General features: G+C 54.4%; 1 protein-coding gene across 6 annotated transcripts in view; it reads left to right on the top strand.

Annotated features, from left to right (window-relative positions):
• LOC309621649 (ATP-sensitive inward rectifier potassium channel 12) overlaps positions 1-25,183 on the top strand; it is a 64,736-nt gene that overhangs the window by 32,692 nt on the left and 6,861 nt on the right. For 2 of the 6 annotated variants that reach the window (XM_082409041.1, XM_082409040.1), the window contains exon 2: positions 211-5,045. In XM_082409041.1, coding sequence (XP_082265167.1) covers positions 273-1,556 — 1,284 coding nt within the window. In that variant the 5' untranslated portion in view covers positions 211-272 and the 3' untranslated portion in view covers positions 1,557-5,045. Of the gene's footprint in view, positions 1-210; positions 5,046-12,569; positions 24,717-25,183 lie in introns of those variants that run through there. The other 4 variants (XR_014240124.1, XR_014240125.1, XR_014240123.1 and 1 more) reach the window with 3 other exon arrangements.

Below are 25,183 nucleotides of genomic sequence, written 5' to 3'. Positions count from 1 at the left end.
AAGCAGAGCCCTTGGTGGGAGAAAGGGAAACTGAGGAAGAACCCAGGCTTCTCGTCTGGAGCAGCCGGGAGAGTGGAGGTGGCCGAGGAGCTGGCTGGGGTGGAAGGGAGGGCCAGGAGCTGCTTGTGGGTGAGGCCGGGTCGGGGCGGAGGCGCAGGCGGGGTGGCCGCTGCCGGCCTCACTGCCAGCCCGCTGTCCCCTCTGTTGCAGGAGCTGTCCCGCCTGGAGCCGGCCCGGGGGCGAGCTGGGGTCCCACCGCCCCCGCCCCCGGGATGACCGCATCTGGCCGTGCCAACCCCTACAGCATCGTGTCGTCCGAGGAGGACGGGCTGCACCTGGTCACCATGTCGGGCGCCAACGGCTTCGGCAATGGCAAGGTGCACACTCGGCGCAGGTGCCGGAACCGCTTCGTCAAGAAGAACGGCCAGTGCAACATCGAGTTCGCCAACATGGACGAGAAGTCGCAGCGCTACCTGGCCGACATGTTCACCACCTGCGTGGACATCCGCTGGCGCTACATGCTGCTCATCTTCTCGCTGGCCTTCCTTGCCTCCTGGCTGCTGTTCGGCGTCATCTTCTGGGTCATCGCCGTGGCCCACGGGGACCTGGAGCCGGCCGAGGGCCGCGGCCGCACGCCCTGCGTGCTGCAGGTGCACGGCTTCATGGCGGCCTTCCTCTTCTCCATTGAGACGCAGACCACCATTGGCTACGGGCTGCGCTGCGTGACCGAGGAGTGCCCGGTGGCCGTGTTCATGGTGGTGGCACAGTCCATCGTGGGCTGCATCATCGACTCCTTCATGATCGGCGCCATCATGGCCAAGATGGCGCGGCCCAAGAAGCGCGCGCAGACGTTGCTGTTCAGCCACAACGCGGTAGTGGCGCTGCGCGACGGCAAGCTCTGCCTCATGTGGCGCGTGGGCAACCTGCGCAAGAGCCACATCGTGGAGGCCCACGTGCGGGCCCAGCTCATCAAGCCCCGGGTCACGGAGGAGGGCGAGTACATCCCGCTGGACCAGATCGACATCGACGTCGGCTTCGACAAGGGCCTGGACCGCATCTTCCTGGTGTCGCCCATCACCATCCTGCACGAGATCGACGAGGCCAGCCCGCTGTTCGGCATCAGCCGGCAGGACCTGGAGACGGACGACTTTGAGATTGTGGTCATCCTGGAGGGCATGGTGGAGGCTACGGCCATGACCACACAGGCCCGCAGCTCCTACCTGGCCAACGAGATCCTGTGGGGCCACCGCTTCGAGCCTGTCCTCTTCGAGGAGAAGAACCAGTACAAGATCGACTACTCGCACTTCCACAAGACATATGAGGTGCCGTCCACGCCCCGCTGCAGCGCCAAGGACCTGGTGGAGAACAAGTTCCTGCTGCCCAGCGCCAACTCCTTCTGCTACGAGAACGAGCTGGCCTTCCTGAGCCGCGACGAGGAGGACGAGGCGGACGGAGAGCAGGACGGCCACGGCCCCCAGGCCAGGCGCGACTTTGACAGACCCCAGGCCGGCACCGCCCTCGATCAGCGGCCCTACAGACGGGAGTCCGAGATCTGAGCCGCCAGCGGCCAAGGTGCAGCATCCGCCCCGCCGGGGAAAGGCCCCGAGTCCCGCGAGGGCCCCGGGCCAGAGCGGCATGGGCTTGGGCCCTGATTGCAGACTCAGTAGCGTTTTAGATGTTTTACATTTCTTCACAGCGGCCTGGGAATGTTGGTGGGAGAGCGGGTGGCCTGAGTGGCCTCTGAGGCCAGAGCAGGCCTGGGGGCGGGGAGGTGGCCTCCAGGGGAGTGGGGGGAGGTGGTCGGGCCACAGGAGCTGGGGGCTTCTGCCTCAGGGGGGAGCCACAGCCTCTCCAGAAACGGCTCACCAGCTGCCCGGCCTCTGTGGGCGAAGGCCCGCAGGCTGCAGTGCACCTCGCTGGTTTTTAACTTGGGGAGAAACACCGGGTTTTGGCTTTCTCAACCTTAGTTTAAGACTGTTTACAAAAAAAAATTAACATGTGATTGAAAAAAAGTTTTATAATTTGAGGGGGGTGGGAAAGGACAACTAGAATTCCATTAGTCTGCCAGGATGCAAGTAGCTGGGTGGGGTTTCCAGAAGGTTCCCGAGGCTGGGCTGGCCTCTCTTCCATGAAGGCCGGGCACGTGGCCTGAGGGCAAGCACGGAGGTCAACCCCGCCTCCCCACCCCGTTGTGCTCTGTGCTCACGGGGTGAACTGGATTTCCTTTGTGATGGCAAAACCAAGACCTTGTTAATGATCATAACAAAAGCTTTTCAGTGTCACTGGGGTGGGAGTCAGGGCCGGGAAGAATCCAGTCTGAGCTTTTTAAGTTTGACTCTGTACCTCCTTTGAGGTGCATCTCAGGGCCGGGATGGGACCTGCCTGCGGTGGAAGGTCTGCTCCTACCCCCCAGCCCCACCCACCCTCCACGACCCCAGCCCGCCAGATTCTCCCTCCTTTTCTGCCCCGTGGCCTCCACCCCCTTCCCCGGAGGGCCAGCTGGGGAACGTAGGGGTGGATAGCTCCACGGGAAGGGGGGCCAGCTTCCCCGACTCCAAGAAAGTGTTTCAGCCCGTCCCCGCGGGGCCCCAGCATGAGTCGTGCCTTAGAGACCCTGGGGGGTCTGGCTCCAGTTGTCACTGTTTTTTATTGGACTCACCCATCCTCCCTGCTGGCCCCGGCTCCACCATGGCCCTCTGTCTGCGGAGGCCAGGCCGAGCCGGCACCCATCCCGCCAAGGTGGGCAGCAGAGGTGAGCCTGGGTGGGGCCCAGCCAGGCTGTGCCCTGGTGCCGAACGCACAGGAACGTCCTAGGAGAGCCGTGGGCTGGTCAGCACCCACATCTGGGCACCTCGGTCAGGGAGCGGCTCGGGCCCCCTGATTTGTCACTGGCTCTTGCCTCTGCCAGCCCAAGAGCTGCCCAACGCAGGCTCGTTCCTGGCGAAGGAAACAGCTGTCAGGGCGGAGCCTGGGCCCCTCCCAGGACTGCTGAGAGCGCTGTCCTCACAAATGACCAAGCCGGTCAGTCATTAGAGAGCCCCAGCCTGCCTATCCAGGCCGCCGCGGGCCAGCTCACCACCCGGAGATGCCAGGGCTCCGGCCCAAGTTAGGAGACAGAGGCCGAGTGCAGATGGGCGAGGGGCAAGGAGGGGCCGGGGGCTGCAGTGGGGCCTTCTGCCTCTCCCCTCCTCCAGCCCCTGCAACAGCGGGAGGCCTGGCCCTGAAGTCAGGGGCCGTGCAGGGTCCGGGCCCCGGCTGTGTATTCCCACCCAGAAAGCCCTGCCCGGGCCTCAGACGCCACCCTAACTTCCGGTCAGGAAGAGTCGGAAGGGTCAGCCCGAGGCAGGCAGAGGCCTCGTTCCTCTCAGGATCTGCTGGACAGGCCTCTGCCCTTCCTGGCCTGAGCCCCTGCCTCCTCAGCCTTAGTCCTGGGCGGTGATGTGGAGTCCCTGTGGTTGCCAGGTGGGTGGCAGCTGGCCCTGGTCGCTCGGGGCTGGCACATGGTCCTGTTGGGCCAGCCCTCCACTCACCCCACCAGGGCAGAGCCCCGGGGGCCCTGGGTCCCCCAAGGCCCTAGCTGTCTCGGGTGGCCCGGGGCGCCTCCTCTCGGGCCTGTCCCCCTCCCAGGCCCACGCTGGACGGCTCAGGCCGCAGACCCTGCAGGAGGGCCTCCCCGAGCTGCCTTTCATCTCTCACCAAAGGCAGATGCTGCGTTTTCAAACTCCGCTGCCCTCTTTTTGCCTCCTCTGTGTTTATTTATTTATTTATTTATTTATTTATTTATTGCTTGTGCTGAAGACCAAAATAGCCTCCCTCTTCAGTGCCCTTGAAGTGGGAGGGCGGATGGGGGGAGCCGTGTGTGCGGAGGCAGGCTCACGTGGTCCCTGGGGTGCGTGTGCCCGTGTGTGGGGCGTGGAACGTGCGAACCCGGTGAGTGTGCGCTGTGCCGTGTGTTGTGTGTGCGCCGAGCACGCGTGTCTGCTACATGTGGCCTGTGTGCTGAGCGGGTGGGTGTACAAACCTGCTCCTGAGCCCGCCGCCCCCGGCAGTGGTATTTCCGGGAAGTTCCTCGACAGCCTGGACCCAGTGGTGCAGAGGCTGGAGCTGGCTGAGGCGCCCTCCGCCCTGAGACGCTGAGCTGCTTACGTGGGGCGGGGCCTGGGGACAAAATACGTGTGTGAGCACCGAGGCGTGAATTCCCGTGTGGAATCATCTCATCCGTGTGCCGGTAAAACGTGTCCAATTATGGCTTTTCCTGTAAGTGCCCGAGTGTACATGGGAGTGCTGTGCAGATGTGTGCCCGCGACGAGCTCCGTACGTGTGTGAACCTGGGCTGATGGTGTCTATACGTGATGTATACATGTGTGTAAACGCACACAGGCTCACACAGTTATGTGTGTATCTACCCAGAGGTCTGTTTGTGTGCTCGTTGTATACGCAGGCGTTGGTTTAAATGTTCACCAGGCTGTGGGGCTGGGCACACAGTACTCAGGACGGACACCGGCCGTGGTCCCACCAGCCCTCTGCCCCGATTCTGTCCACGTGGGCAGGCGTGGAGCACGTGTGACAGGGTGAGGCTTCTGTGTACCCGGGCACAAGGTGACAGCTACACGTGTATGTGAGGACTTGGCCTCCAAAGGTGAGCGTTTGCACGCAGTTGCATGTAGGAGGCCCGTGTGCATTTGTCCACGAACGCACGTCCGTGTGTGTGCCGGGCTCCGTCAGCAGGGCTGTGCCTGCCTGCTGGGGGGGCGTGTGTGCGTTCGCGGACCCGCCCGGGTCCCGGAGGTCGTGTGTCGAGACGGGCGAGTGTCTCAGAGCACGGCGCCCCCTGCCCCCCCGTACCTGCTGGTGCTGTGCCACCCTAGGGTCCTGGCGGGGGCAGGGGGCCTGGCGGGAAGGAGGCCCCTGCACAGGTCAAATCGATGTCAAATCTATTTTAAATGGTGAAACTGGAGAATTTTCATGTTATTTTCAATACACAGCAGTATCTAAAGACGTAGGCCACAAGACTAGACCGCATTAAACCATTTTGATCTCTCGGAGTGCCACCGTGTGCAGACGTGTGTTTGAAAGGCCCCGCCTGGCGCGGCGGGTGCTGGTGCTCGTGCGGCCTTCACCCCCCCGGCCGTGTCCTGGGCTGGGGGGGCTCCCCAGAGGCCGGCGGGGGAGGGGAGAGAGGACAGAACTGGCCTCCTCGAGGACCCCCGCGTTCTTTTCAGGCCGTCGCACACGCCCTCACCCTCCCGCCCCCCGCCACCACCGTCCTCTCCACGCGGCCCGAGTGTGCCAGACCGCCCGCCTTGCCTGGACTCGCGCCCCTGCCTTGCCCTCCCCGGGCCCGTGCTCCCCTTTCCTTTCTTCTGCAAGGGTTTGATGAAGGCAGGGCAGGCGCGGTCTGGGCCCCCAGCTCGAGGCAGCCCTGCTTCTCACCGGCGGACAGGAAGCCGGGTGGCGTGCGGGCGCTGGGGTGGTTGAGGCTGGGGCGATGGGGCCGGAGGGCAGGCAGGTGCCGCCGTCGCGGAGAGCAGCGTGCACGTGCACAGCCCGTTCCGGGCAAAGGAGAGCGTCGTCGCCTCGAGGGCTCCGGTGGCTTCTGGAAGTAGCCCCCAGGGAGAGAGTCCTTCCCTTTGCCCAAACATTCCCTGAGTGGAGACCTCCTCTGTGTCAGTGAAGGACCGGGGCCCTCATGCCGTGGGGTCCAGATGACATTCCAGACCACAGGATAAGAAGCCGGGTGATGGGAGGGGCTGGGGTGGTTGCGAGGACTTCCTGGCAGATGTCCCATGAGTCGGACCTGGAGATGGTTGGCTTTATGTGGGGTGGGGGCTTTCCTCCCCTGGCCCTGAAGCTTTCCCTGCGACCCCAATACCGGAGTCTAAGCCAGTTGTGGCCTCCCCCGCTCCCCTGAGAGCTATTTCCACAGCACTGACAGGTCCGGCCTCTGGGCAGGAGGACCTGGCCCCAGCCGGAGCTCAGGAGTCCCTTGGGGCCCGTCCTGGCTGGGACCCCGGGTCAGACGCCAGGCCACGCGCTTGCTCAGTGATCTGGAGTAGTGGCTTCCTTTCTCCTCTGGCCTCAGTCTCTCCATCAGTGGAAAAGGGTGTTCCTAACAACGGCCAGCTCCCAGACTTCTTGAAAAGAATGGAGGAGAGAAGCCCTTCGTGCAGCGAGTGCTTTGGACCCGTGCCCTCCTGTTTGAACACAGGTCTTCGGGTAGGGGTGACGCAGCCAGGACCCCCTCTGTGTGTGGCCGTCACCACTGGCTGCCTCTGCTCTCTCCTGCCTCCCTGAGGATGAGAGAATCCGCCTGAAAACTGGTACACGTGGGGTGGGCGGGGAATCAGGATCAGGGCCCGGGCTTCCTGTTCCGGAGGAAGTCGGTTCAGGGTCAGTGAGGGACTTGCCCAAGAGCAATGGGAGGGTAGTTATCTGAGCTGGGGTCAGAGCTAGGCCTCAAGCCCCCAGCCCCCGCTGCGGGCTTCACGGACTTCACGTCTGCTCCTTTGACCCAGATGCCTCCGCCCTCCCGGGCCGGAGGGATAACCTGGCCAGAGGGTCTGCCCCGGTTTATCCCCAGGTCCACCTCCTGCGACTTGGGAGGACGTCGGAAGTGGGCTTCTCTTCAGTGTCAAGGGGCCAAGGTCAGAGCGGTGGGGCCTCGAAGGACACCCCCATCCCCCCACAGCCCACCCTCCACCCAGGACCAGAGGGGTCTCAAAACGAGAATTAGGCCTTTTGGCCCCGCTGCCTGAAACCCTCCCTGTCTTCCTTCCACACTGGAACTAGAGTCCCCGCTGTTTCTCCAGCCCTGGAATCTGCCCATCCTGCCCCCTCCCCTGCTCCAGGCACCCTGCCTCGCTTCAGCTCCTTGAGAGCACGTTTTGCCCCTACCCCAGGACCTTTGCAAGGGCTGGTCCCTCTGCCTGGATCCCTCTTCCCCCAGACCCGCCTCCCACCCTTCCCGGCCCCCGTGCTGAGGCTCCCCAAGGGCAGGGATGGCCGTGTCTCTCGTCCACTCCTGGGTGCCCAGTGCCAAGAGCCGGGCTAGGATGTGCTCCCTGTGTATTCGTCTAACGGATGGTGGGTGGATGGCAGGCCCTGTGGGCTTCACCACCCAGAGGAGTGTCTTCAGGCCTCACCACCCTGCAGCCCCCCTTCACCTTCCCACTGACCCAGCTGGGCCAGAGCCCGGCCACCAGCCACGCTGAGGAGCGAGCAGCTCGGCCTGGGGCAGGAAGGGTGGAGAGCTTGCTGCTACAGGGGATTTGAGCCCACCGAGGGCTCTGGGCCCTACTTTCTTCCCTCTCAGTGCTGCCGAGAAAGCACAGAAGTGGGCCGTCCTTACCCAAGCCTGGACTGGGGTCTCGACGGCCTTCTGCCTCCTAAATGCTCATGACCGGCCATCTCTGGGCCTCAGTTTCCCTACGTGAGAAATGGGAGCTCCACCCATTCCTTCAACAAGTGTTTACGAATTGCCACTGTGTGCCAGGCAGGCATTGGCGCTCTGGGAGGAAGCAGGGCAGGCCCAGCCCCTGACGTCAGTCTAGGGGCTCAGGGGACAGGCGTTCAACATGTGAGTCCCCAGAAGTAGAGCCTGCAACAGGGATTCGTGTGCACGTGATTCACTGGGGGGTTGGGGGCGGGAAGCAGCAGAAGCAGGAGAGGAGCTGAAGGGCCCGGGTGGGTCCAGCTGACGGCCAGCTGGCCTGAGCCTGGGCTCGGGAATGTGAGCTGTCCCACTTGCCGGCGGGGGCTGGGCTTTTGTACCCTCAGCAGCCAGCCTCTGGCTACTGCCACCCTGCCGGGCGGGGAGGTCCAGCCTCTCAGCCATTTCGGGCCAAGGTGGCTCCTGTTGGCCCAGAATGGTTCTCCAGGGAGGGGGCAGCTGAGAGCCATTAGCAAATGACACAGCACCTGGGCGCCCGGCTCATCCCGGTAAAGGGGTTCAGGTGGCGCACAAGCCACGCCTGCTGCAGCAGTAGCGATGCAGTGCGGTCCCTGAGTGAGGGACACGAAAGGGTGCCATGGGTAAAGCAAGGGGAGGCCTTGTTGCAGGGACCAAGGCGGGGGGGTCCTCCAAGGAAGTGACATTTCCTCTGAGATCTGAAGGGTGGGTAGAGGTTTGCCAGGTATGTGGGGAGGAGCTTCCCAGAGAGAGAGAGAGAGACCAGCACTAGCAAAGGCCCTGGAGTAGGAGAGCTCAGGAAGAAGCAAAAGGAGCCGCTTGGCTGGGGCAGGGAAGGCCACCCAGGGCCCGTGGACCCCACGCAGGGCCCGGCCTCCTTCCCCAGCACCCAGCACCCCTCAGGCCTCCCTGGCAGCCTTGCTGCATTGCCCTCCTCCTCCTGGAAAGCCAGCCTCTCCGGAGCGGGAGCTTTGGTTCTATCTTGTTCACGACGGAGCCCCAGCACCCAGAACAGCCGGTGCCTGGCACCCCGTAGGGGCTCAGCTTTGGCTGCTCCCACAAGATGTGAAAGAACCGCAGGAAGTAAGATGTCCGTATTTGTTCTTGGCCTGTCCTGCGAGGGGCCGGGGGCCTTGCCGCAGGGCTGGCCGGGGTGGGAGGGTCCAGGAGGCCTCCTCCGTGTTGGCCAGGCTGTGAGGTGCCCGGGAGCCACTGCCTGCAGACTTTAACATTTTTCTATGCTGTGGTCTTCTTCTCAGAATAACATTTTGAAATGCACAAAATGAAATACCTCTGGTTGCAGAGGAAACCCATCCTCGTGCAAAGCAGTTACCAAAATACAAACGAAAAAATTTGTGGGATATTAATAACCACATTTCCTCACTAACCGCTGATGCCAGCTTCCTGGTGGTGAGCACAGCCTCACTGTCGGGGGTCCCAGAAAGTCACTGACGAAGAAACCCCCCCCCCCTCATTCTGCAGTCAGCAGAATCGCCTCCATCCATAAATGAAGAGGACGGCAAATTTCCATTTGAGGTGAGCAACACGGAGATGGACATGTTTCTCGTCCCAGTACATATGCCCTCGGGTTTTCCCCTGAGCCCTGGTGGGCGTGCGGGCCCGGGTTCAGGCCCTGCAGGCCCAGTGGTTTGGAGACAGGCTTGCTGCTGTCAGGCAGGACAGGGGAACTTTGCCGGCAGAGGCCCGAGAATAAATACCGTAGGCTTTGTGGCCGTGAGGTCTCTGGAAGCGGCGTGGCTCTGTTGTAGCATGAAAGCAAACCCGTTAGTTATTAGTTACTGTGTTCAAATAAAACCTCATTTATGGACACTGACATCCGAATTTCATATATTTTTCACATGGCGCAAACTATGACTCTTCCTTTGATTCTGCCCCCACCCCACAATCATTAAAAAAATGCAAAAACCATTCTTAGCTAAAGGGCCATACAGAAACAGGCTGTGGGCTACATCAGAACCTCCCAGAGGGCTTCTTTAAACTCACAGCACCATGAGTTCTGATTCATCTGGCCGGTGGCAGTCCCCAAATGTGCATTTCTAACAAGTTCCCAGGTGATGTTAAGCAGTTACGGGGGCCTCACCTTGAGAACTGCTGTTTTTCTGCCTGGGGGAAGGAGCCCCAGAGGTTTGTGTGTTGACCCCCTGCTCTGGCTCTCTCACACGGTTATAACCCATTCCGGGTGTGAGTTTAGGTGGCCGGCGTTCCCTACAGAGGTGTCGAGCCGAGGTAGCCCCTCTCTGATGTAGGAGAGGAAAAAGATTGTTTTCCCGTCTATCCTCCTAGGTCCTTCAGCTGGTACCCTGCAAAGTGGACTGACAAAAGACAGATGAACAAGGGAAAAACAAGCAGAAGTTTATCAACATATCCATAGCACATACACATGGGAGAACTCAGTGATGAGTGGCTGACAAGGATGGTTAGAACTTAGAATGTCAACAACGCTTTACGCGTGAGGAAACTGACGCGTGAGGAAACTGAGGCTCACGGAGAGGAAGGAGCGGGCCGGCCTCTCAGTGCTCAAGCCAGACCTCTGCACCTCGTTTCTGATGCACCCTTTCTCTCCCTCACCTCCCACTCTAGTGCAATACCCTGACCTTTAAATTTTTAAAATTTGTTTTCAGCCCCAATACGTTTCTCCATCCCGCTGCCACCACCCGTTCCAGGCCACTGTCCTCACTGACTTGGATGATTGCAGTTATCTCCTCTCTGGTCCCCTGGGCCCCCTCGCCCTTCTCTACCTGCACAAAACTTTAGAGTCCCCTGGGCTTTGGGTCTGGGTGACCTGGGCTCCCTGACCCTGATGGGTCCACTGGGGTGCTGCATGAAGGCTCCTCCAGCAGGCAGAGAGTTTGGCTGCACCAAAAGGAGCACACCAGTTGCCTGGGTCCTGGCACCAACCTCTCTGAGTGACCTGCCGGCCCCAGGCCCTCCTTGAAACCTCAGTTTCCGACACATGAGGAATGAGGCTCTCTGAGGCCCTGGGTCAGGCCTGCATGCTGAAGGGCTCTTCCTTTCCCTTCCCGGATCGATGCTGCTTCAGTGCTGAGGCCTGGGGCTGTTCTTATTCCCTAGTGAGGCCCAGTGCAGAAAGTGAGCTGGAGCTTGGAGACCACAGCTCTGGGCCAGGGCAGGGCCCGAGGTTGTGTACTGTACAACCCCAGGATGCCATTCACAACCTACTCAGCCGTGCACAGCAATGGCAACTGCTGAGGCCTCTTGCCTCTCCTTGCTGCCTGCGGGCTCCGTGGGGAGGGATCTGCAGCATGTATGGCAAGTATGGTTTGGGATGCCCGGGGCCCAGATGGGAGCTGCTCCTGCAGACACCAGCAACGTTTTTTTTGCGAACCTACTGGCCAGCTGGAAAGTGTTTGAAAGGGTGGTGCGGCCTCCTTCCATCACACACACATAACCACATACAGACCCACACATACACGTGCACACACACCTAAAATGTACACAAACACATACACGCCCTAAACACACACACAACAGTGTACGTCGTATTACACAGTAGTGCAAAAGAGCAGCCCCTGATGCGTGCACCAACGTGAAGGGGCCTCACAGTCACAAATGGAGACGTGCTCGAGTTCTAGGATAGACATGACTCTGTGGGGATAGAAGTCAGGCTAGGGGTTGCCTGTGGGAGCAGGTGGGCCAGTAACTGAGTGTTGGGGGTAGAACTGGGCGGATTTGGGCTCAGAGAACAGGCAGCACCTGGATCTGGAGGGACGGCCCGACGAGGAGAGAGGTTTTGGGTCCACGTGTCCTGCCCAGCAAAGAACAGGTTTTTATCAATGTATGCATTGCACAGACGGGACAGCTCAGTGAGGAAAAAAGATAGACAGACAGACAGACAGAAAAAGCAGACACAGAGGCAGATAGGTAAAGTGACAGAACAAAAAACATACAGCCTGATAGATGGACCAAGAGATAGCATCAGAAGGACGGACACATAAACAGATATATTAACAAAAGGACAGACAGAAAGACAGATGGACAACACATAGAGAAAGACGGGCAGGAATATGGATCGAGAGATACAGGTGGACTAACAGACAAGTGAGGCAGACAGACAGACAGTAAAACAGACGGACAGGTAGACATGTACACACACATCTGTACATAGAGTCATACACACACACACACGTAGAGACAGAGAGAGACACACAGCCAGTGGAACAGAGGGGCAGACAGCATTTTTTTCCTCTTTTTTTTTTTTCTGCCTTTGAATAGAGTTCCTCTACTGGGGCCTCTGGGGACGAGGCCCTGTGTGGGGCACGGGGCCCGAGAAAGCCACTCCCACAAGAGGTGCCATTATAAGCTGACTGTTAACTGGGAGCCTTGGATTCTGGGTGAAACGTTTTGATGACTTCGAATGATGTGAAGGGCAAAACAGGGTAGATCTGACATCTCGTATGGCATCAGAATGCTTTCTGCTCTTTGAATATTTGACTAAGGATATACATCAAGAATTGTCATATTTTTATTTTATTTGTGCTTGTTTTGTGTTTAAGAGGAAACATCCAGAAAAATTCTACCCTGAAGCCTTTTTCCTGGAATATATCTACTGGAACCAGCAGAGGGCAGGAAATCATTAGTCACTAGATGGTGTTGCTTGGTCTGTGGACAGTAAAGTCAAGGTTTTCTTGAGCACTTGGTTAATTAACTCCAGGAGCTGCGCACAGCCATCTACCCTTAATGAACGTGCCGAGTCGCCAGTATTTATAGCGCTCAGCGTTTGTGCTCTTTCTCAGCAATGAGATATCAGAGGACACAGCTGTTCTTCAGAGCAGGGTGGAAAATCAACAAATATCCACTCAGTATTAACTTTATGGATGGTCCAATGGGGTTATATTGGATAGAATAAAGAACAACCCAGAATGAATATCCTACTGAGATTACCAACTTTAAGCTTATTCTTTTTCCTTTATATTGCATTACTTACTAAATTCTGCATTCACAGAAATAAGTTGGCTGTTCAGAAAGAACGACTTTTGGAAGATAAGGAATCAAAGTGTATCTGAGCTCGTTACAATTGACGGCCCCCCAGCAATGTGGTCTCTTCATCCAATTGCTGGCAACAATTAGACAGGTACTCATCAGTATTTACAGGTGACCCCTCACCCCTCCACCGCCAACCCCCCTCCCCCCCCCCCCCCGCCTGCCGTCATCTCTAATGTAATTTGCAATTATAAATGCATCCTTAAGTTTTTACGACTTTGGAATAAGTAGGGATAGGCTGATCTTATCATACGAATAAGATCAAGCATGTTTCTCTTTGAACACAGAAATTACGAAACAGAAGTATTCCCGTTAAAATTAGCTTAGAGTCAATAAAGTCTGCTGGAATACTGATGAATGTGAAGAGTTAAGAAACAAACAGGAGGACTCAAGCTAGAACAACGAGCAGACAATACGGTGCTTCAGGTAAAGGAAGGCACTCCGTGCCCTCTTAATGAACCTCACCCTGTCCCAAAGCTAGCCACACTTGCATTCTCTATTGGGCTTTGCCAGTTTCTGGACCTCCAAGCAATGCAAACACACATTAGGTACTTTTTTATATCTAGCTTTTCCACTCAAGGTTATGTCTGTGAAACTCATCCATATTATTTCGTGCAGCAATCATTCATTTCATCATTGCTATGCACTATTGTTTGAATATATCAAAATATATGTGTCTGTTCGATTACTGGCATAAAATTTTTAATTGTCTAATTTTTCTAGCTTTTGCGTACTTGCACGTCTTTTCTTGGACATAAGCCATAATCTCTGTCGGGCTGTGTCAGAGGGGGTACGTATGTATGCTCAGCTGTATAAATACTGCCAAGCAGTTTTCCAAAGTTGCTGTACTAATTTACACTCCCATCAGCGATGCTTATCTTGCCAGTTTTAAAATATTTTATTTAGTCTGTTTAATTTTAGTCATTCTGATGTGTGTGCTGTGTATGACATATTCATTTGAATTTCCTGAACAGTAATGTTGTAGGATTGGCTGTCCGAGGCTTCTAAGCCATTTGGTATCATCTTTTCTGAACGGCTTGTTGAAACTTTTGATTATTTTTAATTGGGCTCTCTTTAAAAAGAAAATTGATTTGTAGCAGTTCTTTAGACGTTCTGGGTATGAATCCTCTATGGGATAAATGCATTGCAAATGCATCGTTCCCGTTTGTGTCTATTGTTTTTACCTAAAGTTCTTAATCTTAACAAAGTCCAATTTAGCAATCTTTTACTTTATGGTTATTGCATTTTTTGGGGTCCCATTGGAGAACGCTTTTCTGACACCAAATTCACAGATGCTGTAACAGAAAGAAGACGCACTCCTATGTTTTCTTCGAGAACCTCTGTAATCCCACCTTTCGCCTGGGCAGGACCTTCTCCAAGGTCTGCGTCCCGGCTCTGCCAGGTGACGGCCCTTCCCCAAGGGCATGGGCTCTGCGAGCCCGAGCCCTGTCCTTTGTTTCTGCGGCCTCGCGGGCGGCGCCAGCTCCCCGAGTGTGGTCTTTCTTGTCTCGGGTCCCCGCTGCGTGCTTCTCCAGCTCCCTACGTGCCCTGGTCTCTGTTAGACTAACTGGTACGGTTTCTGTTTTCCCAACTGGACAATGACGAAACGATTACTAACCTGGAAAATGTAAACTAAAGCTACTTGCACTTCTCGTTACCTGTCTGATGGGTAACAACTGAGAAGGTCAGCAATATCCAGGGGTGGTCAAACCATGGGTAAATATATATACTTCTACGCTATTTTGAGTACATATGAGTGCTAATTTTTGAGGAGCCATTTGGCGGTACATAGTAATATTACAATGTGTATGGATTTGACCCGTGAATTTTCCTTCATGCCACCCCTGCCTCTAGAGAAAGACGCTCACCTGAGTAGGAAGACTCTTACTGGCATGATCACCTACACGTGGTTTGGATGTAAATCGTCATAACAGGACAGTTGTCATACTGGCACCTCCGATGTACAACATGAGGTCGATCTATGCGGCCCGAACAGGGCAGATAGGGTATGAAAGTGTTGATCTGTACAGAGAAGCATCTGGTATAGTTGTATAAAATTATGGCCCACAAATGATCTTGTCCTGCTGAGGGTTCCAGGCACTAAACTCTCAGTTCAGTAGATGAGTGGTGCCCTAGGTCATCTGATGTTTGTAGGGGACCGGGGCTCTCGTGGGGGTGCTGCTGGACCAGGGGACCACCCAGCTGTGAGGCCCCTGAAGCACGGCCGCTGGCCAAGCCCGTAAATTCAACACTGCTCAGAATCTTTACTTGGTTGTTCTGGTCGTCCTAATCATGCCGTGAGCAAGTATGTCCCCGGGCAGTCTGAGGGCTGGGGCACAGGATAAGGAGGCTGCTGAAGGCCCAGCAGGCCGTGCACAGCGGCCTGCGTGGATAGCTGGCAACACGGAGAGGTTTGCCTCCCAGCGTGGTTGCCCCGCTGCCGCTTCTGTGATTATGTCATTTTACAGAGCGAAGGGATTTTGCGGATGTCACTAAAGTTCCTGATCAATGACCTTTGGAGGGATAAGACCCCAGTGGGCCTAATCTCATCACACGAGCCCTTGCGAACTGACTGCTGTCTCTGGCTACAGGCACAAGGGCAAGTCCGGGGCGTCCGGAGCTCAGCTGAGAGGGAGCTGAGCTGTTAGGTGTAAGTGATTAAAGCCACAAGCCACAAATGGAAGCGCTAAAGCTTTAATCACTTACTGTGATGAACGACGCAAGCATCTACAGCTGTTCCATTTTCCCCGAGGAAGTGGTGCGCCTGTTGAGGGCTAGGTAGAGCAGAGCCGCGTGGGGGTCGTCTTACTGCAGGGGGGAGCTCAGCAAAAGGCTCTGTCGGTTCTACGGACCCAAGGCTGAGGGTGGGTGTGAGGGGGTGGGCTCGGAGTGGAAACGTCCTGGGTACCAAGTCAGAGTGGGGAAAGTGCTTTCAAGGTTTCCCCTCCTCCCCGAAGGAGGCCTCATAGAGGCGCCTGGAGAAGACCCCTGTCCGAGGCTTCAGATAAAGGGACCTGGGAATGGAGGTGCTGGGGCTAGAAATGTACATTTGTGAGGAGCACTGCCAGCCAGGGGGCCTGAGCTCCTTGACTGTGGAGGGGAGCAAAATCTGTCATCCCAGAATGTGCCTCTCTGGCATGAGGATTCATTTAGGCTGATTATTTTAAGAAACAGAAGACTCAGGAAGTGTTTTTTTTTTTTTTTTTTTTTTTTACCTCCCTCTTAGCTGCCTGTAGAATTTAGATAAAGGGTCTGTTCCTGGAACAGAGCTGTCACCAGAGAAATCTGCAAAGAACGTGGGTTATGTGTGGTGGGGAAACTCAGCAGAGCCTGGAGACCAGAGTCCAGTCTGCGTCCCACTTTCTCTGCAGGGCCCAGGAAACGGCGATTTACCAAACATCTGCATGTCTGCCACCGGGTGAACTGTCTGCGTTCCCTTTGAAGCCCCAAATCCCTACCCAACATCCTCTATGGTCTTAAGCTGAAGATGGTATTTAAGGTGAAGGTTTGGCCATTGGCGAGTTACTCAGTTTCCCTGGGTCTCTTCCATGTATACATGTTATTAAAGTTTGTTTGATTTTCTCTTGTTAGTCTGCCTCATGTCAATTTAATTCTTATACCAACCAGAAGAATCTAGAAGCGTAAAGGAAAATCTTCCTCTCGGACGGCTGAGTATTTCATTATATTTCTATATATATGTATATATACATATCTCACGTTTTCTTTATCCACTCATCCATCGATGGACACAGGTTGTTTCCATATCTTGGCTTTTGCGAGTAACGCGGCCATGAACATGGGGCACAGATATCTCTTTGAGATACTGATTTCATTTCCTTTGGATACATACCCAGAAGTGGGATTGCTGGGTCATATGGTAGGTCTATTTCTAATTTTTTAAGGTACCTTCCTACTGTTTTCCACAGTGGCTTCACCAATTTACACTTCCACCAACAGTGCACAGGAGTTCCCTTTTCTCCCAAGTGAGCGTTTTCAATCTGGGGAGATCATCAGTGATGCCTCCACAGAACCTCCCTGCTGGTTCCTTCTGGGTCTGAGTACCAGACTTCCCAGCATCGCTGCCTTGGAAGAGACCCGTGGGCGAGAGGGAGCTTGTTCCGCAGAGAGAAGCAAAGGCTGTGGGGATGGGGTGCAGGACCCGTGTGGGGAGGGGCACGGAGGCAGCATCAGCTCCTTCAGCTGCAGCTCCTCGAAGGGCCCTGGAGGGTGCAGACACGGCCTGGTGCTGTCTTGAGAGCCGCATCTGAAGAGTCTGCCTTGAGGGGTTTACTCCATGCGGGTGGCTGGGGTCTCAGTGAAGTCTTGGGGACACTGGCGTCCATTGCAGGCCACTGGGAGAGCAGCCCTATGTCCCCCCTGCCCTGGGCCTATCTCCTCCATGCTGGTGGACACCCACCCTGGTCCCAGATGCACACCTACTCTGAAAACACCTGCTTCACATGCTTTCAAACTGGAAAACATCTGATTTGGACTTTCCTGGGTAAGTCAAAGTTCCTCTTTCATTTTTACCTACATTAGCCATTATTTCAACGAAGCATGTCCCTGTGGCTGGGGGACTGAGGTCTCTAAGAATAAAGGACCATAGTTTAAAGTTTTTTCCTCTTCTTCCCGTGCCCCCACCATGTGATCATGAACTTCTAGAAATAAGTTGGCAACTCATGTTGTGTGTCTTTTGCTGCATCCAGAGAGATGGTTGTATCCATGCTCTAGCACGTGAGTAGATATGCATGTGTAGAACATTGCTTCCGGCTGTCACCTGCTAATAATTAACATCTAGTAAATGCTAGCTTTTTATTAAGTGGCTACAATGCACATGAGTCGATCTTTAGGATAATGAACGTGACAGGTGTTGTATGTTCTTTATCAAGACACTTTGCAACGCCTTTTAACATAAATGTGTTAAATTCTATAATTAATCTACCTAGACCTCGTTAGCGGGCTGACATTTTCAGTCAATAAAGGGCAGTGAGATGTGTCAGATCCCTTACTCGGACCCCACTTAGGAGCAGCTCCATTAATTCAACGGTTCTTTATTGAGCACCTACTGTGTGGCAGCTTCTGTGTTTGGCTCTGGCCCTGGTTAGCTCCTGTTTAATAGATGCTTAGATCTGTGGCTGGAGGACAAAGGACAAGTGGTCTTGGGGATGTTGAGCCCATGAATGAGTTCTTTTGTCTCCTACACTACCTTCCTGTGTTCACTGCTCTCAGGAAGCACATCTAGGTTTGGGGGGAGATGGGCGTTCCCCATGGAAACCTGGCCCCTACTTGAGGTCACCGTTGCCTGACATCAGAACCCCTGGCCCGTCCCCAGACTTGGTCCGCAATTGTCACGTAACTTGTCCTGCACGTGCAGAACCAGGCACCTCTTCACATCTATTCTACAGTCTTTGTGTTCTTCTCATCTCAGTAGCACCGTTACGTGAGCATCTTCTCTTTGTGTGCAAAGGTTCCAGAGCGTTCCTTTATTCGTGCCATGCTGCTGGCTATTCCATTTTTTAAGCTATGATAAATAACATTAACCTTCTAAAAAATACATTCGGGTGGTATTCGGGATGAAGATATCATCTTAATAGGTATCAAATTGCTTCACCTGATTTTGCTTATCTTTTCCAAATAAAGGGTCCGTCGTGTGGGCTCCTCTCCTTGTGGAAGAGCACACGCCCGGTCCAGGCAGGGAGGCGGGATGTCCTGCCCTCAGGGAGCCTGCAGTGTTGGAGGCGTCGGCTCTCTCTCTGACTCAGACACAAGGCCCCAGTGGCATCTGTCCCTCTCGGTTGTGAACCTCAGGAGATGGTCACCTGGCGTACAGGTGTGCAGCCTCCCTGAGATCAGACGCTTTGTCTGATGAGACAAACGAGGGCAAGGAACAGCAGGCCCTCGCCTACGTGCACGTGACCAGGTGATGCCCGTGTGCAGCCGGCCCAGACATCCAGGAAGCCCTAAGGAGCCACACCACATCCCGAGGGTCACAGTAAGGCCGCCGCTTTGCTCACAATGCGCTCACCAGGCACTTGTTCACTGTGCTCTGTTATAAAAAGTTCAGCTGCAGCACGGCTTGAAGCACAGAGAATGGAAGGCAGGAGGCATCTGCTGTTGTAGGAGAGGCATGCTGGCAGCGGTGACCAGAGGAAGAGACCGGGAAACTGTGAGCAGAGGATCTGAGAAATCAAAAAGCCCAGCAGACAGGCCAGGTGGTGTCAGGGCTGCTTCCTTGGGTCCGAGAGCCGTTCTGGCACTGTTGTTCAGTGAGCTGTGGCTGCATCTTGCAGACATGCGTGCCATGGCCCCGGTGGGCAAGGGATTTCCCAGGCTCCGTGCCAGGTGCTTGGCAGCCGTGACTCAAGCTGGTGTCCTTCTCACTGTCCGAGGAACAAGGGCATCGGTGGTCTCTGCAAACTGCACCCCGGGTCTCCAGGTCTCCGGGGGCTTCGGCAGAGAGGAGGCCTCCAATGCAGCGCTTTCACGGGGCCCCCTCCTCGGCAACCTTTGTGCACTTTGGAAATGGGCCTGACGTTAGCTAATTCAGCCTCATCAACGTTAATAAGATCAAATTGGGTTCTATCATATTACATTAGTTGGCAGCAAATCAAAGTAGATATTTTTGAAAATCTGAGTTGACAGAGAAGGCTGCCCCCACAAGTAAGTTTTCCAGAAAATAAAGCCACGACTTACGGAGCAGCAAATCACAGCCCAGCGACTTGGCCTGTAGCCGAGAACCTCCTATAAACTCCCCTCCACGGCTCGGGTCACACTTCCTGCTGCCAGGTGGCGATCAACCCCAGGGCTGGCCTCCGTCCATGGCACGTATGCGGCCTGAGCGCAACCAGATGGGTCACTGGCATGGAAGCTGGAATGGAGAACTAACAATCTCTGAGCCCAGATGTAATTTCTAAGGGGATCCAGCCCGCAGAGCAGAGCTACCTGGGTGTGTGGCTCTGACACAAAGAGACATCCGTGGTGCTGAAATGACCCCCTTGGCCTCCCGCTACCCCACCTCCTCCTGTCATAAACCGATGACTAGAAATTCCAGTTCTAGGTGAGTGAGGGGTTATTAACCCCGGGAGGTGGAGGGCAGCAAACTGCCCCAGGTCCGACTTCTCCCCGCTCTGGCCCATCCCTGGCAACATCAAGTCATCTTTGGCCCCAACCTTCTGCTTCAGGACCAGAGGGAAGGAAACCACTTGAAAAAGCCAATCTCACAGAATCAGCATTTCTTTCCGAGACTCCAAGTCATGTCTGAGAAAGGAAAGATCACCTACAAGGCAAAGAGGAGCTCTCAGCTAGTGCTTCTCACCAGCCCTGGCTGGTGCTCCAGGGCTCCAGGTCCAGGCGGGAGGACTCATGGGGTTGGGGAGTGTAACCGAGCAGGATCCTATGGGGCCTTCCTGGGACGGACCCCTCCCCATGTCCTCTGCTGTATCTCCTCCCTGAAGTACCTAGATGATAGCATCTGAGGCACATTCCTGAGTTGTTTTACAGATGCTGAAACCCCCACCAAATGGAAGAAGTTAACTACTGATGACCATGAGCATGTAGCCCCCAGACCTACTGGAGTCTGAGAATCGATAATGTTCACCCCTGTGAGCCCGCCCTGCGACCTCATCATCAACCAATCAGAACTGTGCACAAGCTGATCCCATACCCTGTGACTCCCCTCCCTCACTTGGCCTTTAAAAATGCCTCCCTGGGACTTCTCTGGTGGCGCAGTGGTTAAGAATACGCCTGCTAATGCAGGGGACACAGGTTCGAGTCCTGAGCCGGGAAGATCGCACATGACACGGAGCAACTAAGTCCGTGCGCCACAACTGCTGAGCCTGCGCTCTGGAGCCCACGAGCCACAACTACTGAAGCCCGTGCACCTAGAGCCGGTGCTCCGCAATGAGAGAAGCCACCGCAATGAGAAGCTCACGCAACAAAACGAAGAGTAGCCCCCGCTCACGGTAACTAGAGAAAGCCCGTGCGCAGCAATGAAGACCCAACGCAGCCAATAAATAAATAAATAAATTTATAAAAACATAAAAATAAAAATAAAAAAATTTTAAAAAGTAAAAATGCCTCCCTGAAACCCACTGGGGAGTTCCGGCGTTTTGAGCATTGGCTGCCTTGGCCTCCTGATCTGCTGCCTTACAATAAACACTGCAGGTTCCTTCACCACGACCTGGTGTCACTAGATTGGCTTTATTCCTGCACGGGTGAGCAGACACAAGTTTGGTTTGGTAACAGGAAGACAGCTGCCCCCAAAGGTCTGGGGCGTCTTCTGGTCGTTTCCACCACTGGCTGATATTTTCTCAGCCCGTCACCCATCCAGGGTGCCAACCTGTTCACTAGAACGTGTGGGGTCGCTGGGCACTTTGGGACTGCGAGGGGGTGGTGTGGGAAGGGCACTCCCAGGCCTGTGTTCCTTAGAAAAGGTGTCTGCATGGTTATGGACCCCAGTCCTGGGTGCTCTGGGGCTGGGCTGGTTCTGGGTGTGGTCAGAGGTCTGGGTCAGTGCTCAGCGCTCTGGTCAGTGCTGGGTCTGGGGTCAGTGGTCCCCTTCAATCCCCCTCCCAGGCACTCCTCTGTCCGATCACAGAGACTGGGGGTTTTCTGTCTCCCCAGTGACTGGCCCAGGGCTTGATCCCTGATGCCTGCTCAGCTCCACACACCTGGAGGACCAGGGCCTGGGCAGAGCCTGTGTCCCTGGGTGGTCAACGAGAATTCCTTGATCTACTGATGCAGTAAGGAACTTCCCTTATCCTGGTGTGGAGGCTGAGGAGACACTTGCTGGGGGAGAAGGTCAGGCAAGCAGGGGAGGGTTGGAGTCCAGCAGCTGGAAACGTCTGAGTCCTTGACACTTGGAGGGGCCCAGAGATGGCATCCCTCCCGGTAAGACCTGCATCCTCTCCTTCCAGCCCACTTTACCCCGCTTGGACCCACCTCTCAGAGGTCTTCATGGGAGGGTCCCCTTGGAGGTGGCCTTTGATGTATCACATGACCAGAGTGTCCCCTGGAGACACACTTGCTGGGTGAGGGGTCCCCCACCCCAACCCCAAACCAGGAGATGCGTGTGGTTCTTGGGACCGCCCTCCTCCAGGAGGGCATACTCAGTCAGGAACGAGGTCCTCTGTGGTCCAAAATGGCCCACGTGCAAGGGAGGTGCTTGGTGGGGGCTGCCGTCCACCAGTTCCCTGCTTTTCCATCCCTGCCTCTCCCAACAGGGGCCCTTATAGGAAAAGCGTCTCGGATTCTTCTCTTTCAATTTCACTCTTCTCTCCCTCATTTTGGAAGGTTCCGAAGCACATTCTCTTATTTCCTTGTAAAGCTGTTGTGTCAGAGTTTGAGACACCACCAGGAGACTTCTGGGCCCAGTGTTGCTGTGGCTTCATCAAAAGGGGCTGGGTGGAAAATAGAACCACTGCAGGCCCTGCAGATGTCCCCACTGGGAATGAATCCCATCAGGGCACCAGGGCTCACAGGCTTCAGGGAACCCCTGCCCTCAGGACTGGCCTCCTTTCTTCCAACCAGCTGCTGGTCAGAGGCCCAGGCACCCCCAACCTGGCTCCACCCCCCAGGGCCTGGATTCTTGGACAGCCTAGGGGTAATTCAAGACCCTCACGCTCCTTTATCTGGGGGCGAGAATGTCTTAAAAGCTGCATTTGGCTGATTTCGGAGGTCTGATTGTTTCTAGCCCATGGGGGTGGAAAGATGGGGTGTGATGTTCCTACCTCTGCAGGACCTTCCCAGCATGAAGATCTGTGCATTTCCCCAGCCAGTAAACTCTCGACACCATCCTCCCAGGAAGCCCAGATCCAGGATTACGAGGGCAGAGGCTCTCCCCTTGCTTCCCACTCCCACAGTGAGGAGCCTGGCTCCCACCATCTGCCATTTATCTATGCATTGTTCCTTTCTAGGTTACATATGCAGAGGTTTCAGAATTGTTAGCTACTACACCCTGGAAAGAACTTCGTAAAATAAAGCCCACTGCTTATGTCCAGTCCATTTTGCCTTTAGTCTACAGCTTCCATTCATTTCCACAGGTAACTTAGGTCAGCACCTTTGCCCCCACCCTTGACAGTTTTTTCCATACATTTCTAATACAGTTAGATTCTGTCACATCGTGTATCCCATCCTGCAACACTCCTACACCCCAAATACTAAATTTGAATAGATTATGATTGACCCCTTGAGCTATACAAATCTATGGATTTGGACAAATGCTTAGCAACAAGTATCCGTCCTAAAGTGTCACATGGAACACTTCAAACCCCCCAACACATGGTCTGCTTATCATCTATGTAGCTTTGCCTTTCCTAGAGTGTCTTAAATGGGGTCATACTCCGTGCAGCTTCTTCAGACTGGATTCTTTCACTTAGCAATATGCACTTAATTAAGATTCATCCATGTCTTTCCGTGGGTTGATGGCTCATTTCTTTCTATTGCTGCGTCGTGTTCCATTGCATGTGCCTGGGAGGAAAACCAATTTTCCCTCTACCTTTCTAGGTTCTTGGTTGAGGTCCTCCATGTAATAAAAGATTAATAGGAGAAAAACAAACAGAATTTTAATAACACTCATACCTCTTGTATATATAGGAGATACCCAGGAAAACTGAGTAACTCCTTGAAATGGACCAAGCCATCACCTTAAATACCATCTTCAGCTAAAAACAAACAAAACAAGACTTTGGGGGAAGGGGAGAAGCCGGTTATGACAGGTTGTCATGCAATGCACAGTAAACAAGGGTATGGTTACTATGCAGATTTAACTCAGGACTTCTCCATTGATGAGGGTTTCTTGAGATTTAATCATCCTTCTATTCTATTCTATTTAATCATCCTTCTATATAATCATCTTTCTACAGAGAGGGACACACCCTTGAAATGGAGATTTCCCTTATAAATGTAAATGTCCCTCAAAAAGGGCAAACTCTACTCAGTTTTCTGAAATTCTTCAGGGTCATTTTATTATAAAAAACCAATCAGATCAAAATAATACCTATGCCTAAGAGCATTTTGGGGTGGCATATTCTGTTCCCCATGACATGGATGTACCCCCAGTTTGCTTATGCATTTATCTATTGAAGGACATCCTGATTTCTTCCAGTTTTTAGCCATTATGAGTAGAGCTGTTATGCATAATTCCATCCTTGTTTGTGTTTAGATATAGTTTTTCAAAGCAGTTGCCTAAATACTGGAAGCACGATTGTTGGATCCCAAGGTAAGACTTGTTTAGTTTTGGAAAAAACTGCCAAACAGTCTTACAAATTAGCTGAACATGCATTCCACCAGTAAGCAGGGAGAGTTCCTGTTGTTCCTCACCCTGCAGTAACTGGTATTGTCATTTTCTTGGGGTTCAGCAGTTCTAATAGATGTACAGTTATATCTCATTGTATTAATTCGTAATTCCCTAATGGTGTATGATATTGAGCATTTTTAAAATACTATCTGTATATCTTCTTTGTCCAGGTGTCTGTTCATATCTTTACCTATTTTTAGTGGGGTTGTTTGTGTTAGAGGTCTTTGTATATTTGAGACAAATCCTTTATTAGATATGTGTTTTCAAATATTTTTCTCCCAGCTTCTGGCTTGTCTTTTGATTTTCTCAATAAGGTCTTTCACAGAGTAGAAATCTTTAAGTTTATAAAGCCCATGCTATTACTTTCCCTTTTTTTGTCGATTTCCTTTTCGTGTTGTGTGTTAAAACTCAAAGCTCATGATCTACCTAACCAAACACAAGTTCATGTAGATTTTCTCCTATGTTTTCTTCTATAATTTTGAAGTTGTGCCTTTTAAATGTGTCTAAGAATAATTTTGAATGAGTTGGCATAAGTTGTGAAGTTCGTGTCTACCTCCATTTCATGTCATACGGTTTCCAGTTAACGGTTCCTTAACTATTTTTGGAGAAGTTATGGGACACAGTCTCCATTTCAGTGAACGCCCGAAGTTGAATGGGTTCCGCGGCTCTGCCTGCAGGGAGCGCTGTGTCCCGTGAACTGTGAGGGACGCACGGCCTGCAGTTCCTGCACTGACCACACGGTGGCGCTGAGCTGGCCTCTCTGACCCAGAGCGCATGCGTGTTCCCCCTCCCTGCCTGCCACTGAGAGCAGTTGTGTCTAGTCAGGCACCGCCGAGGCTTCGGCTGGGACGCCCGGCTCAGCGTCTCTGCTGACAGGAACTCAGTCTCCTTAGGACTCGCTGGGCTTTCGGTTTCAGGACGACGCAGGGCTGTGTCCACGCTGACGGAAGCTGGGTTTCCTGAGGACCCAGGCGACGCCGGGAGGAAAGGGTGAGAAGAAGTGGGGAGAAGCTTCCTGTGGGCGGCGGACGGCTGAGGGGGTCCGTCTTCCTGCGACCCAGGAAGGGCTTGGTGTGGAAAGCTGGGTTTTTAGTCACTTCGGTGTGCTGTGTAGCCAGCATGGGGTATGGGGTGTCCAGTTTTCCCAGCACCATTTATTGTGGGGCCTGTCCTTCCCCTCGGTGTGTCCGTGGCCCCCTTGTCGTAACTTAACGGACCCCCCCCCCCCCCACCCCGTGTGGGTTGGATTCTGGGCTCTCTGTCCCGTCCCTCTGGACCGTGTGCCTGTTTTTGTGCCAGTTCTGCCCTGTTTGGGGACTGTAGCTTCTCAGCAGAGTGTGAGGTCAGGGAGCGAGATGCCTCCAGCCCGGTCTCCTTCCTCAGGGTCGCTCTGGCCCTTCGGGGTCCTCTGTGGTTCCACACAAATGTTAGGAGGATTTGCTCTGTTTCTGTGAAAA

This window comes from Balaenoptera borealis (genome assembly GCF_965194805.1).
Source record: "Balaenoptera borealis genome assembly, contig: HAP1_SCAFFOLD_785, whole genome shotgun sequence".
NCBI classification, from domain to species: Eukaryota; Metazoa; Chordata; class Mammalia; order Artiodactyla; family Balaenopteridae; genus Balaenoptera; species Balaenoptera borealis.
This window is presented reverse-complemented; position numbering and strand designations above follow the sequence as displayed.